The 20344-nt window shown below is 42.6% G+C and overlaps 1 gene segment (V, D, J or C); it reads left to right on the forward strand.

Annotated features, from left to right (window-relative positions):
* Positions 1 to 8456: 8456 nt before the first annotated feature.
* LOC144467075 (T cell receptor beta variable 29-1-like) lies at positions 8457 to 9723 on the forward strand. The segment is given in 3 exon segments: positions 8457 to 8511; positions 8598 to 8893; positions 9706 to 9723. Coding segments are annotated over 3 exon segments (369 nt in total).
* The last annotated feature ends 10621 nt before the right edge of the window (positions 9724 to 20344 follow it).

Consider the following 20344-nt stretch of genomic DNA (forward strand, 5'->3'; position numbering starts at 1 on the left):
TATTGCTCACAACACAATAATGATCACAGCTGGTCTGATCAAACTCTCTGCAGCCGCTCTGCTCTGGATTGTAGGTACTGAACATTATAATGATGAAGAATCGTCCCAACTGTTTGTGGTCTTGAAACATGACATGATTCTTTATTTTTTATGACAACAGGTCAAAGCGATGGGAGTGATGTCACCCAGACTCCTCTGCTGTGGAGAGACGAGGGTCAGTCTGCCACCATGAACTGCAGTCACACTAAGGATGCTACTTTTTACCAGATGTACTGGTACAGACAGCTGCCAGGGGAGAGAATGAAGGAAATAGTTTTTACAACTACAACTCCTCCACATAAATATGAGAGTGGCTTCAGTGAGGACAAATTCCCAGCAACAAAGAGCGATCCTCAGACTGGATCTCTGACAGTGGAGAAGCTGCTGCCTGAGGACAGTGGAGTGTATTTCTGTGCTGTGAGTCAACACAGTGATTCAGGTGACTTAGACAGCTGAACAAAAACCCAGCTGTTGGTGTCACCACGAATAGACAACATCAGATGTAAGACATCTTTAATGATCTGTAGGGGGAGCTCTGGACCTCCAGACTAAGACTTTCGATCAGTATTCAGTCTAATTTGTGACAAGAGGTTTTTACACTGGAGTTTAGAAACATACGAGTGAAAAATGGTTGGTTGATAAATGGTGATAAATGGTGTCATAGTAAATGTGAAATGAAAGGCAACAAATAAAGATGACATGCTCCATACTACACTACTGAACATGTTTCCTGACATTTGTATGATATAATATAGTAAAAGTTTTGCCATGTGATCATTTTCATGCATTGCTGAACTGCACTGAACCCCTGTTTGACTATTATAATGTCTGCACTGTATCCTGTGACAGACAGCTGCCTGAATCTAAAATAAAAACATGTTATCTGTAATCCACCATCACCTCTGTGTTTACTGCCAAAGACAGTGACTTGCACCTGGAAGCAACAGGACGCAAGCTAAATCAAAAATGTTTCCACACTTTGTTTGACTCACAAATAAAGGTCATTAAGACAAATGTAGACAGATTAGCTGGTAACTGACAAGTATCATGATGTGTGTCGTCTCACAGTGATGACACACCTTCTTACATAGAGCACCGTCATGTGACGGGATGGATGATGTGATATCAGCTGTTTTGTTGAATGCCTCACAGTAACTGTGATCTCTCTGTTCAGCAGATCAAAATGATCTCAGCTCTCATCTTCACTGTGTCTCTGTTCTGTGCTGCAGGTATCAGACCTCTGCTAACTTTTGTGCATCTCAACACAATTCCGCATGTCTCCTGCTGCTGTCTCTAAACACATTGTTTTATGGTTTTGGTTCCAGGTAGAACTGGGAGTAGGCAGGTCAACCAGACCTCAAGCTTACTGGTACAGTGGGGTCAGTCTGCTCAGATGAACTGCAGTCGAGAATCTGGTAGCGGGTACCTTGAGATGTACTGGTATTAACAGTTGCCAGGGGAGAGTATGAAACTGATCGCCTACACGGTGCCTTACAGCAAGCCAGACTTTGGAGATTTTAGCCCCGACAAATTCTCAGCCACAAAACCTGAACCAGAGAGCGGATCTTTCACTGTGAAAAACATGGAACCAGGTGACAACGGAGTGTATTTCTGTGCCATCACACACTGTGATGCAGAAAGCTGTCAAGTTGTACAAAAACCAGAGACACATGACTCAGAGTGACAATCTGCATGACATGATCAAACCACAATGAGCTGCTTGACAGACTGTATCCACATTCTTCACAGACACACTCATAAAGTGGAAAACAGCAAGAGATACAGCATGAAAAAGACAAAAATTACTTTAACACCAAGTTACAGAGAAAGAGAAAGAGCCTTATTTAGACACATCTTGTAAGTTGGACCTGCAGTCAACCGTCCTGTGGAGGGACATGGGTCAGTCTGACACAATGAACTGCAGTCACACTAAGGATGCTACTATATTCCCAAGGTACTGGTACCTACAGCTGCCAGGGGAGAGAATGAAACAAATAATGTTCAGGACTACATTTGGGGTCGAGACTCTGACCTTGTCACTTCTTTTTAATTTTATTTTCTTCAAATTTAGGCAAAAGATGCAGGTTTTCAGCAACATCAGAACACTAGTAGCCTACATAACCCAAGACCACATGTGGCATAACCAAAAGATAATCTTAACACAGTCAAACAGAGAGAACCGTTCTCTTGCCAAACTCCAAACACCCTATCGAAATGTCCAGGCTTGAATAAATTGCTTGGCCATAGAGTGCTGCAGGGATGACTTGTGTGTAGGCCAACACAGAAGTTCCCATCGCCCTGGTCTGGGTTTACACTGCCGTGACCTAAATACACCAAGCATGCTAAGAGGAAGACCGTGTCCACTGTGGATGTTGCGTATGCTCTGAAGAGACAGGAACACTCTGTACGACTTCGGTGGATTTGTTGGTGATTTTTATTCAGGAATCTGGTTTGTAGAAGTTTCTGTTTAATTTGTCTTGGCAACATATCTCAGAGGTCACACAACATTAGGCTATTTTATATGGTATTAATTCATTAATTTATTTGGCATATTTCCCATCAGACATTTTGCTCGTTATTTTCATCTGCCACAACACTAAACGTGACACTGGTAAAAAGCCGGCAGATGCAGGCAAACATTAACCCTGATTCCCTCCACAGAAAGCCAATGGGATTTTCCCACTGGATATAGGATTACTGCAGAAAACAAGTTCTGTGACAAACCAAACTTTATGATGCTCAAACATTCTCCACAAATGAACACCACTTTTATCATTTTTGACTCGCAAATGCAGCTGACACAGGTATTAAATAAGTATTATATGACTGATAACAGGAACAGTGTGTCAACAACTGAGCAGGTTTGGAAGACCAGAATCGCTTACCAGTTAGAGCAGACTGGTCTTTTTTGGGGAGGGTGATGGCGCGATTCAGACAGAGGGTGAATACAGGTGTACAAACTGTTTTTTGAACCATAAAGCATGTAAACATGTTCTGGGAGAAACACAAGATACAGATATGACCATCTACACTTCAACTGACAGTGTAGGCATTTATACAGCAGCTTACAGAGAACGTCACACACAGCAGGGACACACCTACCTGCTGCTCTTCATATCTCTGTAACTACACTGACAGACATAATGAGACTCGCTGTTTAACAGCATGGACGTGATCAAACATGGTCTCCTCAGCTTGCTGGCATTTGTGCTCTGGATACAAGGTCAGGTACTGAGATATCAGCAAATATATTTGAGCCATCAAATGTTCACTTATGGTAACTTTTACTGTTACACACAGGTCTAACTGATGGGAGTGGTGTCACCCAGACTGATATACTGTGGGAGAAACAGGGTGACAATGCAACGATGAGCTGCAGTCACACAAAGGGTGTTGGCTACAACCGGATGTACTGGTACAGACAGCTGCCAGGAGAAACTATGAAACTAATTGTATATACAACAACCAGCAACACTGATTTTGGTGATTTCAACAACGGGAAATTTGCAGCCACCAAGCCCAACGCTGAGAGTGGGACATTCACAGTGAAGAATCTGGAGCCAGAAGATAAAGGATTGTATTTCTGTGCTGTGAGTCAACACAGTGATACAGACACATTCAACAGCTGAACAAAAACCCTCAAAGCACTGCTGGCACATCCATTAGTGACTCTATTAATCTGCTGTACTGTAGGGGGACCTCAAGCACAACCACAGAACATCACAGAATACAGCGACACTCCCACCTGTAACTCTTCACATCTCTGTTGTTACGTCACACCTCCCATCACACAGACTGACAGTGACTCTGGTCTCTAAGTTCATGTTGCTCACAACACAATAATGATCACAGCTGGTCTGATCAAACTCTCTGCAGCCGCTCTGCTCTGGATTGTAGGTACTGAACATTATAATGATGAAGAATCGTCCCAACTGTTTGTGGTCTTGAAACATGACATGACTCTTTATTTTTTATGACAACAGGTCAAAGCGATGGGAGTGATGTCACCCAGACTCCTCTGCTGTGGAGAGACGAGGGTCAGTCTGCCATCATGAACTGCAGTCACACTAAGGATGCTACTTTTTACCAGATGTACTGGTACAGACAGCTGCCAGGGGAGAGAATGAAGGAAATAGTTTTTACAACTACAACTCCTCCACATAAATATGAGAGTGGCTTCAGTGAGGACAAATTCCCAGCAACAAAGAGCGATCCTCAGACTGGATCTCTGACAGTGGAGAAGCTGCTGCCTGAGGACAGTGGAGTGTATTTCTGTGCTGTGAGTCAACACAGTGATTCAGGTGACTTAGACAGCTGAACAAAAACCCAGCTGTTGCTGTCACCATGAATAGACAACATCAGATGTAAAACATCTTTAATGATCTGTAGAGGGAGCTCTGGACCTCCAGACTAAGACTTTTAATCAGTATTCAGTCTAATTTGTGACAAGAGGTTTTTACACTGGAGTTTAGAAACATACGAGTGAAAAATGGTTGGTTGATAAATGGTGATAAATGGTGTCATAGTAAATGTGAAATGAAAGGCAACAAATAAAGATGACATGCTCCATACTACACTACTGAACATGTTTCCTGACATTTGTATGATATAATATAGTAAAAGTTTTGCCATGTGATCATTTTCATGCATTGCTGAACTGCACTGAACCCCTGTTTGACTATTATAATGTCTGCACTGTATCCTGTGACAGACAGCTGCCTGAATCTAAAATAAAAACATGTTATCTGTAATCCACCATCACCTCTGTGTTTACTGCCAAAGACAGTGACTTGCACCTGGAAGCAACAGGACACAAGCTAAATCAAAAATGTTTCCACTCTCTGTTTGACTCACAAATAAAGGTCATTAAGACAAATGTAGACAGATTAGCTGGTAACTGACAAGTATCATGATGTGTGTCGTCTCACAGTGATGACACACCTTCTTACAGAGAGCACCGTCATGTGACGGGATGGATGATGTGATATCAGCTGTTTTGTTGAATGCCTCACAGTAACTGTGATCTCTCTGTTCAGCAGATCAAAATGATCTCAGCTCTCATCTTCACTGTGTCTCTGTTCTGTGCTGCAGGTATCAGACCTCTGCTAACTTTTGTGCATCTCAACACAATTCCGCATGTCTCCTGCTGCTGTCTCTAAACACACTGTTTTATGGTTTTGGTTCCAGGTAGAACTGGGAGTAGGCAGGTCAACCAGACCTCAAGCTTACTGGTACAGTGGGGTCAGTCTGCTCAGATGAACTGCAGTCGAGAATCTGGTAGCGGGTACCTTGAGATGTACTGGTATTAACAGTTGCCAGGGGAGAGTATGAAACTGATCGCCTACACGGTGCCTTACAGCAAGCCAGACTTTGGAGATTTTAGCCCCGACAAATTCTCAGCCACAAAACCTGAACCAGAGAGCGGATCTTTCACTGTGAAAAACATGGAACCAGGTGACAACGGAGTGTATTTCTGTGCCATCACACACTGTGATGCAGAAAGCTGTCAAGTTGTACAAAAACCAGAGACACATGACTCAGAGTGACAATCTGCATGACATGATCAAACCACAATGAGCTGCTTGACAGACTGTATCCACATTCTTCACAGACACACTCATAAAGTGGAAAACAGCAAGAGATACAGCATGAAAAAGACAAAAATTACTTTAACACCAAGTTACAGAGAAAGAGAAAGAGCTTTATTTAGACACATCTTGTAAGTTGGACCTGCAGTCAACTGTCCTGTGGAGGGACATGGGTCAGTCTGACACAATGAACTGCAGTCACACTAAGGATGCTACTATATTCCCAAGGTACTGGTACCTACAGCTGCCAGGGGAGAGAATGAAACAAATAATGTTCAGGACTACATTTGGGGTCGAGACTCTGACCTTGTCACTTCTTTTTAATTTTATTTTCTTCAAATTTAGGCAAAAGATGCAGGTTTTCAGCAACATCAGAACACTAGTAGCCTACATAACCCAAGACCACATGTGGCATAACCAAAAGATAATCTTAACACAGTCAAACAGAGAGAACCGTTCTCTTGCCAAACTCCAAACACCCTATCGAAATGTCCAGGCTTGAATAAATTGCTTGGCCATAGAGTGCTGCAGGGATGACTTGTGTGTAGGCCAACACAGAAGTTCCCATCGCCCTGGTCTGGGTTTACACTGCCGTGACCTAAATACACCAAGCATGCTAAGAGGAAGACCATGTCCACTGTGGATGTTGCCTATGCTCTGAAGAGACAGGAACACTCTGTACGACTTTGGTGGATTTGTTGGTGATTTCTATCCAGGAATCTGGTTTGTAGAAGTTTCTATTTAATTTGTCTTGGCAACATATCTCAGAGGTCACACAACATTAGGCTATTTTATATGGGATTAATTCATTAATTTATTTGGCATATTTCCCATCAGACATTTTGCTCGTTATTTTCATCTGCCACAACACTAAACGTGACACTGGTAAAAAGCCGGCAGATGCAGGCAAACATTAACCCTGATTCCCTCCACAGAAAGCCAATGGGATTTTTCCACTGGATATAGGATTACTGCAGAAAATAAATTCTGTGAAAAACCAAACTTTATGATGCTCAAACATTCTCCACAAATGAACACCACTTTTATCATTTTTGACTCACAAATGCAGCTGACACAGGTATTAAATAAGTATTATATGACTGATAACAGGAACAGTGTGTCAACAACTGAGCAGGTTTGGAAGACCAGAATTGCTTACCAGTTAGAGCAGACTGGTTTTTTTTGGGGAGGGTGACGGCGCGATTCTGACAGAGGGTGAATACAGGTGTACAAACTGTTTTTTGAACCATAAAGCATGTAAACATGTTCTGGGAGAAACACAAGATACAGATATGACCATCTACACTTCAACTGACAGTGTAGGCATTTATACAGCAGCTTACAGAGAACGTCACACACAGCAGGGACACACCTACCTGCTGCTCTTCATATCTCTGTAACTACACTGACAGACATAATGAGACTCGCTGTTTAACAGCATGGACGTGATCAAACATGGTCTCCTCAGCTTGCTGGCATTTGTGCTCTGGATACAAGGTCAGGTACTGAGATATCAGCAAATATATTTTAGACATCAAATGTTCACTTATGGTAACTTTTACTGTTACACACAGGTCTAACTGATGGGAGTGGTGTCACCCAGACTGACATACTGTGGGAGAAACAGGGTGACAATGCAACAATGAGTTGCAATCACACAAAGGGTGCTGGCTACAACCAGATGTACTGGTACAGACAGCTGCCAGGAGAAACTATGAAACTAATCGTGTTTACAACAACCAGCAACACTGATTTCGGAGATTTCAGCAACGGAAAATTTGCAGCCACCAGGCCTGACTTTGTGAGTGGGACATTCACAGTGAAGAATCTGGAGCCAGAAGATAAAGGATTGTATTTCTGTGCTGTGAGTCAACACAGTGATACAGACACATTCAACAGCTGAACAAAAACCCTCAAAGCACTGTTGGTATAACTGTGACAATTATCTCCTGTACTGTAGGGGGACCTCGAGGACCACAAATTCTCCCAGTTACACCCTCTGGATTTTGACACAGAAGCTAATAGGACTGATCACACATATGACACGCCCACCTGCAGCTTTTTAGATCTCTAACTACACTGACAGTTATATTAGACCTGTTGCAGTCTTGGAATTACAGAACATGGACATCATCACACATGGTCTCCTGAGCTTTTTAATACTAATGCTCTGGATAAATGGTAAGATCTGCTCACTACAGTATAGCCTTTAACCTTTGTCAGGTTAACAAGCAAAAATTTAAACGTTCACTTGAGGTAATTTAAACTGTTTTACACTCAGGTCTAACCACTGGTGATGATGTCAACCAGAGAGACATGCTGTGGAAAAACAAGGGTGACAATGCAACAATACACTGCAACCACACAAAGGGTGCTGGCTACAACCAGATGTACTGGTACAGACAGCTGCCAGGAGAAACTATGAAACTAATAGTTTATACAACACTCGGCATCACAGATCATGATTTTGGAGAATTCAAGGGAGATAAATTTGCAGCCACCAAGCCCGACGGTGAGAGTGGGACATTCACAGTGAAGAATCTGGAGCCAGAAGATAAAGGATTGTATTTCTGTGCTGTGAGTCAACACAGTGATACAGACACATTCAACAGCTGAACAAAAACCCTCAAAGCACTGCTGGCACATCCATTAGTGACTCTATTAATCTGCTGTACTGTAGGGGGACCTCAAGTACAACCACAGAACATCACAGAATACAGTGACACTCCCACCTGTAACTCTTCATATCTCTGTTGTTACGTCACACCTCCCATCACACAGACTGACAGTGACTCTGGTCTCTAAGTTCATATTGCTCACAACACAATAATGATCACAGCTGGTCTGATCAAACTCTCTGCAGCCGCTCTGCTCTGGATTGTAGGTACTGAACATTATAATGATGAAGAATCGTCCCAACTGTTTGTGGTCTTGAAACATGACATGATTCTTTATTTTTTATGACAACAGGTCAAAGCGATGGGAGTGATGTCACCCAGACTCCTCTGCTGTGGAGAGACGAGGGTCAGTCTGCCACCATGAACTGCAGTCACACTAAGGATGCTACTTTTTACCAGATGTACTGGTACAGACAGCTGCCAGGGGAGAGAATGAAGGAAATAGTTTTTACAACTACAACTCCTCCACATAAATATGAGAGTGGCTTCAGTGAGGACAAATTCCCAGCAACAAAGAGCGATCCTCAGACTGGATCTCTGACAGTGGAGAAGCTGCTGCCTGAGGACAGTGGAGTGTATTTCTGTGCTGTGAGTCAACACAGTGATTCAGGTGACTTAGACAGCTGAACAAAAACCCAGCTGTTGGTGTCACCACGAATAGACAACATCAGATGTAAGACATCTTTAATGATCTGTAGGGGGAGCTCTGGACCTCCAGACTAAGACTTTCGATCAGTATTCAGTCTAATTTGTGACAAGAGGTTTTTACACTGGAGTTTAGAAACATACGAGTGAAAAATGGTTGGTTGATAAATGGTGATAAATGGTGTCATAGTAAATGTGAAATGAAAGGCAACAAATAAAGATGACATGCTCCATACTACACTACTGAACATGTTTCCTGACATTTGTATGATATAATATAGTAAAAGTTTTGCCATGTGATCATTTTCATGCATTGCTGAACTGCACTGAACCCCTGTTTGACTATTATAATGTCTGCACTGTATCCTGTGACAGACAGCTGCCTGAATCTAAAATAAAAACATGTTATCTGTAATCCACCATCACCTCTGTGTTTACTGCCAAAGACAGTGACTTGCACCTGGAAGCAACAGGACGCAAGCTAAATCAAAAATGTTTCCACACTTTGTTTGACTCACAAATAAAGGTCATTAAGACAAATGTAGACAGATTAGCTGGTAACTGACAAGTATCATGATGTGTGTCGTCTCACAGTGATGACACACCTTCTTACATAGAGCACCGTCATGTGACGGGATGGATGATGTGATATCAGCTGTTTTGTTGAATGCCTCACAGTAACTGTGATCTCTCTGTTCAGCAGATCAAAATGATCTCAGCTCTCATCTTCACTGTGTCTCTGTTCTGTGCTGCAGGTATCAGACCTCTGCTAACTTTTGTGCATCTCAACACAATTCCGCATGTCTCCTGCTGCTGTCTCTAAACACATTGTTTTATGGTTTTGGTTCCAGGTAGAACTGGGAGTAGGCAGGTCAACCAGACCTCAAGCTTACTGGTACAGTGGGGTCAGTCTGCTCAGATGAACTGCAGTCGAGAATCTGGTAGCGGGTACCTTGAGATGTACTGGTATTAACAGTTGCCAGGGGAGAGTATGAAACTGATCGCCTACACGGTGCCTTACAGCAAGCCAGACTTTGGAGATTTTAGCCCCGACAAATTCTCAGCCACAAAACCTGAACCAGAGAGCGGATCTTTCACTGTGAAAAACATGGAACCAGGTGACAACGGAGTGTATTTCTGTGCCATCACACACTGTGATGCAGAAAGCTGTCAAGTTGTACAAAAACCAGAGACACATGACTCAGAGTGACAATCTGCATGACATGATCAAACCACAATGAGCTGCTTGACAGACTGTATCCACATTCTTCACAGACACACTCATAAAGTGGAAAACAGCAAGAGATACAGCATGAAAAAGACAAAAATTACTTTAACACCAAGTTACAGAGAAAGAGAAAGAGCCTTATTTAGACACATCTTGTAAGTTGGACCTGCAGTCAACCGTCCTGTGGAGGGACATGGGTCAGTCTGACACAATGAACTGCAGTCACACTAAGGATGCTACTATATTCCCAAGGTACTGGTACCTACAGCTGCCAGGGGAGAGAATGAAACAAATAATGTTCAGGACTACATTTGGGGTCGAGACTCTGACCTTGTCACTTCTTTTTAATTTTATTTTCTTCAAATTTAGGCAAAAGATGCAGGTTTTCAGCAACATCAGAACACTAGTAGCCTACATAACCCAAGACCACATGTGGCATAACCAAAAGATAATCTTAACACAGTCAAACAGAGAGAACCGTTCTCTTGCCAAACTCCAAACACCCTATCGAAATGTCCAGGCTTGAATAAATTGCTTGGCCATAGAGTGCTGCAGGGATGACTTGTGTGTAGGCCAACACAGAAGTTCCCATCGCCCTGGTCTGGGTTTACACTGCCGTGACCTAAATACACCAAGCATGCTAAGAGGAAGACCGTGTCCACTGTGGATGTTGCGTATGCTCTGAAGAGACAGGAACACTCTGTACGACTTCGGTGGATTTGTTGGTGATTTTTATTCAGGAATCTGGTTTGTAGAAGTTTCTGTTTAATTTGTCTTGGCAACATATCTCAGAGGTCACACAACATTAGGCTATTTTATATGGGATTAATTCATTAATTTATTTGGCATATTTCCCATCAGACATTTTGCTCATTATTTTCATCTGCCACAACACTAAACGTGACACTGGTAAAAAGCCGGCAGATGCAGGCAAACATTAACCCTGATTCCCTCCACAGAAAGCCAATGGGATTTTCCCACTGGATATAGGATTACTGCAGAAAATAAGTTCTGTGACAAAACAGACTTTATGATGCTCAAACATTCTCCACAAATGAACACCAATTTTATCATTTTTGACTCGAAATGCAGCTGACAGAGGTATTAAATAAGTATTATATGACTGATAACAGGAACAGTGTGTCAACAACTGAGCAGGTTTGGAAGACCAGAATCGCTTACCAGTTAGAGCAGACTGGTCTTTTTTGGGGAGGGTGATGGCGCGATTCTGACAGAGGGTGAATACAGGTGTACAAACTGTTTTTTGAACAATAAAGCATGTAAACATGTTCTGGGAGAAACACAAGATACAGATATGACCATCTACACTTCAACTGACAGTGTAGGCATTTATACAGCAGCTTACAGAGAACGTCACACACAGCAGGGACACACCTACCTGCTGCTCTTCATATCTCTGTAACTACACTTACAGACATAATGAGACTCGCTGTTTAACAGCATGGACGTGATCAAACATGGTCTCCTCAGCTTGCTGGCATTTGTGCTCTGGATACAAGGTCAGGTACTGAGATATCAGCAAATATATTTTAGACATCAAATGTTCACTTATGGTAACTTTTACTGTTACACACAGGTCTAACTGATGGGAGTGGTGTCACCCAGACTGACATACTGTGGGAGAAACAGGGTGACAATGCAACAATGAGTTGCAATCACACAAAGGGTGCTGGCTACAACCAGATGTACTGGTACAGACAGCTGCCAGGAGAAACTATGAAACTAATCGTGTTTACAACAACCAGCAACACTGATTTCGGAGATTTCAGCAACGGAAAATTTGCAGCCACCAGGCCTGACTTTGTGAGTGGGACATTCACAGTGAAGAATCTGGAGCCAGAAGATAAAGGATTGTATTTCTGTGCTGTGAGTCAACACAGTGATACAGACACATTCAACAGCTGAACAAAAACCCTCAAAGCACTGTTGGTATAACTGTGACAATTATCTCCTGTACTGTAGGGGGACCTCGAGGACCACAAATTCTCCCAGTTACACCCTCTGGATTTTGACACAGAAGCTAATAGGACTGATCACACATATGACACGCCCACCTGCAGCTTTTTAGATCTCTAACTACACTGACAGTTATATTAGACCTGTTGCAGTCTTGGAATTACAGAACATGGACATCATCACACATGGTCTCCTGAGCTTTTTAATACTAATGCTCTGGATAAATGGTAAGATCTGCTCACTACAGTATAGCCTTTAACCTTTGTCAGGTTAACAAGCAAAAATTTAAACGTTCACTTGAGGTAATTTAAACTGTTTTACACTCAGGTCTAACCACTGGTGATGATGTCAACCAGAGAGACATGCTGTGGAAAAACAAGGGTGACAATGCAACAATACACTGCAACCACACAAAGGGTGCTGGCTACAACCAGATGTACTGGTACAGACAGCTGCCAGGAGAAACTATGAAACTAATAGTTTATACAACACTCGGCATCACAGATCATGATTTTGGAGAATTCAAGGGAGATAAATTTGCAGCCACCAAGCCCGACGGTGAGAGTGGGACATTCACAGTGAAGAATCTGGAGCCAGAAGATAAAGGATTGTATTTCTGTGCTGTGAGTCAACACAGTGATACAGACACATTCAACAGCTGAACAAAAACCCTCAAAGCACTGCTGGCACATCCATTAGTGACTCTATTAATCTGCTGTACTGTAGGGGGACCTCAAGTACAACCACAGAACATCACAGAATACAGTGACACTCCCACCTGTAACTCTTCATATCTCTGTTGTTACGTCACACCTCCCATCACACAGACTGACAGTGACTCTGGTCTCTAAGTTCATGTTGCTCACAACACAATAATGATCACAGCTGGTCTGATCAAACTCTCTGCAGCCGCTCTGCTCTGGATTGTAGGTACTGAACATTATAATGATGAAGAATCGTCCCAACTGTTTGTGGTCTTGAAACATGACATGATTCTTTATTTTTTATGACAACAGGTCAAAGCGATGGGAGTGATGTCACCCAGACTCCTCTGCTGTGGAGAGACGAGGGTCAGTCTGCCACCATGAACTGCAGTCACACTAAGGATGCTACTTTTTACCAGATGTACTGGTACAGACAGCTGCCAGGGGAGAGAATGAAGGAAATAGTTTTTACAACTACAACTCCTCCACATAAATATGAGAGTGGCTTCAGTGAGGACAAATTTCCAGCAACAAAGAGCGATCCTCAGACTGGATCTCTGACAGTGGAGAAGCTGCTGCCTGAGGACAGTGGAGTGTATTTCTGTGCTGTGAGTCAACACAGTGATTCAGGTGACTTAGACAGCTGAACAAAAACCCAGCTGTTGGTGTCACCACGAATAGACAACATCAGATGTAAGACATCTTTAATGATCTGTAGGGGGAGCTCTGGACCTCCAGACTAAGACTTTTAATCAGTATTCAGTCTAATTTGTGACAAGAGGTTTTTACACTGGAGTTTAGAAACATACGAGTGAAAAATGGTTGGTTGATAAATGGTGATAAATGATGTCATAGTAAATGTGAAATGAAAGGCAACAAATAAAGATGACATGCTCCATACTACACTACTGAACATGTTTCCTGACATTTGTATGATATAATATAGTAAAAGTTTTGCCAAGTGATCATTTTCATGCATTGCTGAACTGCACTGAACCCCTGTTTGACTATTATAATGTCTGCACTGTATCCTGTGACGGACAGCTGCCTGAATCTAAAATAAAAACATGTTATCTGTAATCCACCATCACCTCTGTGTTTACTGCCAAAGACAGTGACTTGCACCTGGAAGCAACAGGACACAAGCTAAATCAAAAATGTTTCCACTCTCTGTTTGACTCACAAATAAAGGTCATTAAGACAAATGTAGACAGATTAGCTGGTAACTGACAAGTATCATGATGTGTGTCGTCTCACAGTGATGACACACCTTCTTACAGAGAGCACCGTCATGTGACGGGATGGATGATGTGATATCAGCTGTTTTGTTGAATGCCTCACAGTAACTGTGATCTCTCTGTTCAGCAGATCAAAATGATCTCAGCTCTCATCTTCACTGTGTCTCTGTTCTGTGCTGCAGGTATCAGACCTCTGCTAACTTTTGTGCATCTCAACACAATTCCGCATGTCTCCTGCTGCTGTCTCTAAACACACTGTTTTGTGGTTTTGGTTCCAGGTAGAACTGGGAGTAGGCAGGTCAACCAGACCTCAAGCTTACTGGTACAGTGGGGTCAGTCTGCTCAGATGAACTGCAGTCGAGAATCTGGTAGCGGGTACCTTGAGATGTACTGGTATTAACAGTTGCCAGGGGAGAGTATGAAACTGATCGCCTACACGGTGCCTTACAGCAAGCCAGACTTTGGAGATTTTAGCCCCGACAAATTCTCAACCACAAAACCTGAACCAGAGAGCGGATCTTTCACTGTGAAAAACATGGAACCAGGTGACAACGGAGTGTATTTCTGTGCCATCACACACTGTGATGCAGAAAGCTGTCAAGTTGTACAAAAACCAGAGACACATGACTCAGAGTGACAATCTGCATGACATGATCACACCACAATGAGCTGCTTGACAGACTGTATCCACATTCTTCACAGACACACTCATAAAGTGGAAAACAGCAAGAGATACAGCATGAAAAAGACAAAAACTACTTTAACACCAAGTTACAGAGAAAGAGAAAGAGCCTTATTTAGACACATCTTGTAAGTTGGACCTGCAGTCAACTGTCCTGTGGAGGGACATGGGTCAGTCTGACACAATGAACTGCAGTCACACTAAGGATGCTACTATATTCCCAAGGTACTGGTACCTACAGCTGCCAGGGGAGAGAATGAAACAAATAATCTTCAGGACTACATTTGAGGTCGAGACTCTGACCTTGTCACTTTTTTTTTATTCCCCCCCTTAAAATTTAGGCAAAAGATGCAGGTTTTCAGCAACATCAGAACACTAGTAGCCTACATAACCCAAGACCACATGTGGCATAACCAAAAGATAATCTTAACACAGTCAAACAGAGAGAACCGTTCTCTTGCCAAACTCCAAACACCCTATCGAAATGTCCAGGCTTGAATAAATTGCTTGGCCATAGAGTGCTGCAGGGATGACTTGTGTGTAGGCCAACACAGAAGTTCCCATCGCCCTGGTCTGGGTTTACACTGCCGTGACCTAAATACACCAAGCATGCTAAGAGGAAGACCGTGTCCACTGTGGATGTTGCGTATGCTCTGAAGAGACAGGAACACTCTGTACGACTTCGGTGGATTTGCTGGTGATTTCTATCCCAGAATCTGGTTTGTAGAAGTTTCTGTTTAATTTGTCTTGGCAACATATCTCAGAGGTCACACAATATTAGGCTATTTTATATGGTATTAATTCATTAATTTATTTGGCATATTTCCCATCAGACATTTTGCTCGTTATTTTCATCTGCCACAACACTAAACGTGACACTGGTAAAAAGCCGGCAGATGCAGGCAAACATTAACCCTGATTCCCTCCACAGAAAGCCAATGGGATTTTCCCACTGGATATAGGATTACTGCAGAAAATAAATTCTGTGACAAACCAAACTTTATGATGCTCAAACATTCTCCACAAATGAACACCACTTTTATCATTTTTGACTTGCAAATGCAGCTGACAGAGGTATTAAATAAGTATTATATGACTGATAACAGGAACAGTGTGTCAACAACTGAGCAGGTTTGGAAGACCAGAATTGCTTACCAGTTAGAGCAGACTGGTCTTTTTTGGGGAGGGTGATGGTGCGATTCTGACAGAGGGTGAATACAGGTGTACAAACTGTTTTTTGAACCATAAAGCATGTAAACATGTTCTGGGAGAAACACAAGATACAGGTATGACCATCTACACTTCAACTGACAGTGTAGGCATTTATACAGCAGCTTACAGAGAACGTCACACACAGCAGGGACACACCTACCTGCTGCTCTTCATATCTCTGTAACTACACTGAGAGACATAATGAGACTCGCTGTTTAACAGCATGGACGTGATCAAACATGGTCTCCTCAGCTTGCTGGCATTTGTGCTCTGGATACAAGGTCAGGTACTGAGATATCAGCAAATATATTTTAGACATCAAATGTTCACTTATGGCAACTTTTACTGTTACACACAGGTCTAACTGATGGGAGTGGTGTCACCCAGACTGACATACTGTGGGAGAAACAGGGTGACAATGCAACACTGCACTGCAGTCACACAAAGGGTGCTGGCTACAACCAGATGTACTGGTACAGACAGCTGCCAGGAGAAACTATGAAACTAATAGTTTACACAACACTCGGCATCACAGATCATGATTTTGGAGAATTCAAGGGAGATAAATTTGCAGCCACCAAGCCCGACGGTGAGAGTGGGACATTCACAGTGAAGAATCTGGAGCCAGAAGATAAAGGATTGTATTTCTGTGCTGTGAGTCAACACAGTGATACAGACACATTCAACAGCTGAACAAAAACCCTCAAAGCACTGCTGGCACATCCATTAGTGACTCTATTAATCTGCTGTACTGTAGGGGGACCTCAAGTACAACCACAGAACATCACAGAATACAGTGACACTCCCACCTGTAACTCTTCATATCTCTGTTGTTACGTCACACCTCCCATCACACAGACTGACAGTGACTCTGGTCTCTAAGTTCATATTGCTCACAACACAATAATGATCACAGCTGGTCTGATCAAACTCTCTGCAGCCGCTCTGCTCTGGATTGTAGGTACTGAACATTATAATGATGAAGAATCGTCCCAACTGTTTGTGGTCTTGAAACATGACATGATTCTTTATTTTTTATGACAACAGGTCAAAGCGATGGGAGTGATGTCACCCAGACTCCTCTGCTGTGGAGAGACGAGGGTCAGTCTGCCACCATGAACTGCAGTCACACTAAGGATGCTACTTTTTACCAGATGTACTGGTACAGACAGCTGCCAGGGGAGAGAATGAAGGAAATAGTTTTTACAACTACAACTCCTCCACATAAATATGAGAGTGGCTTCAGTGAGGACAAATTCCCAGCAACAAAGAGCGATCCTCAGACTGGATCTCTGACAGTGGAGAAGCTGCTGCCTGAGGACAGTGGAGTGTATTTCTGTGCTGTGAGTCAACACAGTGATTCAGGTGACTTAGACAGCTGAACAAAAACCCAGCTGTTGGTGTCACCACGAATAGACAACATCAGATGTAAGACATCTTTAATGATCTGTAGGGGGAGCTCTGGACCTCCAGACTAAGACTTTCGATCAGTATTCAGTCTAATTTGTGACAAGAGGTTTTTACACTGGAGTTTAGAAACATACGAGTGAAAAATGGTTGGTTGATAAATGGTGATAAATGGTGTCATAGTAAATGTGAAATGAAAGGCAACAAATAAAGATGACATGCTCCATACTACACTACTGAACATGTTTCCTGACATTTGTATGATATAATATAGTAAAAGTTTTGCCATGTGATCATTTTCATGCATTGCTGAACTGCACTGAACCCCTGTTTGACTATTATAATGTCTGCACTGTATCCTGTGACAGACAGCTGCCTGAATCTAAAATAAAAACATGTTATCTGTAATCCACCATCACCTCTGTGTTTACTGCCAAAGACAGTGACTTGCACCTGGAAGCAACAGGACGCAAGCTAAATCAAAAATGTTTCCACACTTTGTTTGACTCACAAATAAAGGTCATTAAGACAAATGTAGACAGATTAGCTGGTAACTGACAAGTATCATGATGTGTGTCGTCTCACAGTGATGACACACCTTCTTACATAGAGCACCGTCATGTGACGGGATGGATGATGTGATATCAGCTGTTTTGTTGAATGCCTCACAGTAACTGTGATCTCTCTGTTCAGCAGATCAAAATGATCTCAGCTCTCATCTTCACTGTGTCTCTGTTCTGTGCTGCAGGTATCAGACCTCTGCTAACTTTTGTGCATCTCAACACAATTCCGCATGTCTCCTGCTGCTGTCTCTAAACACATTGTTTTATGGTTTTGGTTCCAGGTAGAACTGGGAGTAGGCAGGTCAACCAGACCTCAAGCTTACTGGTACAGTGGGGTCAGTCTGCTCAGATGAACTGCAGTCGAGAATCTGGTAGCGGGTACCTTGAGATGTACTGGTATTAACAGTTGCCAGGGGAGAGTATGAAACTGATCGCCTACACGGTGCCTTACAGCAAGCCAGACTTTGGAGATTTTAGCCCCGACAAATTCTCAGCCACAAAACCTGAACCAGAGAGCGGATCTTTCACTGTGAAAAACATGGAACCAGGTGACAACGGAGTGTATTTCTGTGCCATCACACACTGTGATGCAGAAAGCTGTCAAGTTGTACAAAAACCAGAGACACATGACTCAGAGTGACAATCTGCATGACATGATCAAACCACAATGAGCTGCTTGACAGACTGTATCCACATTCTTCACAGACACACTCATAAAGTGGAAAACAGCAAGAGATACAGCATGAAAAAGACAAAAATTACTTTAACACCAAGTTACAGAGAAAGAGAAAGAGCCTTATTTAGACACATCTTGTAAGTTGGACCTGCAGTCAACTGTCCTGTGGAGGGACATGGGTCAGTCTGACACAATGAACTGCAGTCACACTAAGGATGCTACTATATTCCCAAGGTACTGGTACCTACAGCTGCCAGGGGAGAGAATGAAACAAATAATCTTCAGGACTACATTTGGGGTCGAGACTCTGACCTTGTCACTTCTTTTTAATTTTATTTTCTTCAAATTTAGGCAAAAGATGCAGGTTTTCAGCAACATCAGAACACTAGTAGCCTACATAACCCAAGACCACATGTGGCATAACCAAAAGATAATCTTAACACAGTCAAACAGAGAGAACCGTTCTCTTGCCAAACTCCAAACACCCTATCGAAATGTCCAGGCTTGAATAAATTGCTTGGCCATAGAGTGCTGCAGGGATGACTTGTGTGTAGGCCAACACAGAAGTTCCCATCGCCCTGGTCTGGGTTTACACTGCCGTGACCTAAATACACCAAGCATGCTAAGAGGAAGACCGTGTCCACTGTGGATGTTGCGTATGCTCTGAAGAGACAGGAACACTCTGTACGACTTCGGTGGATTTGTTGGTGATTTCTATCCAGGAATCTGGTTTGTAGAAGTTTCTATTTAATTTGTCTTGGCAACATATCTCAGAGGTCACACAATATTAGGCTATTTTATATGGTATTAATTCATTAATTTATTTGGCATATTTCCCATCAGACATTTTGCTCGTTATTTTCATCTGCCACAACACTAAACGTGACACTGGTAAAAAGCCGGCAGATGCAGGCAAACATTAACCCTGATTCCCTCCACAGAAAGCCAATGGGATTTTCCCACTGGATATAGGATTACTGCAGAAAATAAATTCTGTGACAAACCAAACTTTATGATGCTCAAACATTCTCCACAAATGAACACCACTTTTATCATTTTTGACTTGCAAATGCAGCTGACAGAGGTATTAAATAAGTATTATATGACTGATAACAGGAACAGTGTGTCAACAACTGAGCAGGTTTGGAAGACCAGAATTGCTTACCAGTTAGAGCAGACTGGTCTTTTTTGGGGAGGGTGATGGTGCGATTCTGACAGAGGGTGAATACAGGTGTACAAACTGTTTTTTGAACCATAAAGCATGTAAACATGTTCTGGGAGAAACACAAGATACAGATATGACCATCTACACTTCAACTGACAGTGTAGGCATTTATACAGCAGCTTACAGAGAACGTCACATACAGCAGGGACACACCTACCTGCTGCTCTTCATATCTCTGTAACTACACTGAGAGACATAATGAGACTCGCTGTTTAACAGCATGGACGTGATCAAACATGGTCTCCTCAGCTTGCTGGCATTTGTGCTCTGGATACAAGGTCAGGTACTGAGATATCAGCAAATATATTTTAGACATCAAATGTTCACTTATGGCAACTTTTACTGTTACACACAGGTCTAACTGATGGGAGTGGTGTCACCCAGACTGACATACTGTGGGAGAAACAGGGTGACAATGCAACACTGCACTGCAGTCACACAAAGGGTGCTGGCTACAACCAGATGTACTGGTACAGACAGCT

Source organism: Epinephelus lanceolatus, chromosome 15, assembly GCF_041903045.1.
Source record: "Epinephelus lanceolatus isolate andai-2023 chromosome 15, ASM4190304v1, whole genome shotgun sequence".
Lineage (NCBI taxonomy): Eukaryota > Metazoa > Chordata > Actinopteri > Perciformes > Serranidae > Epinephelus > Epinephelus lanceolatus.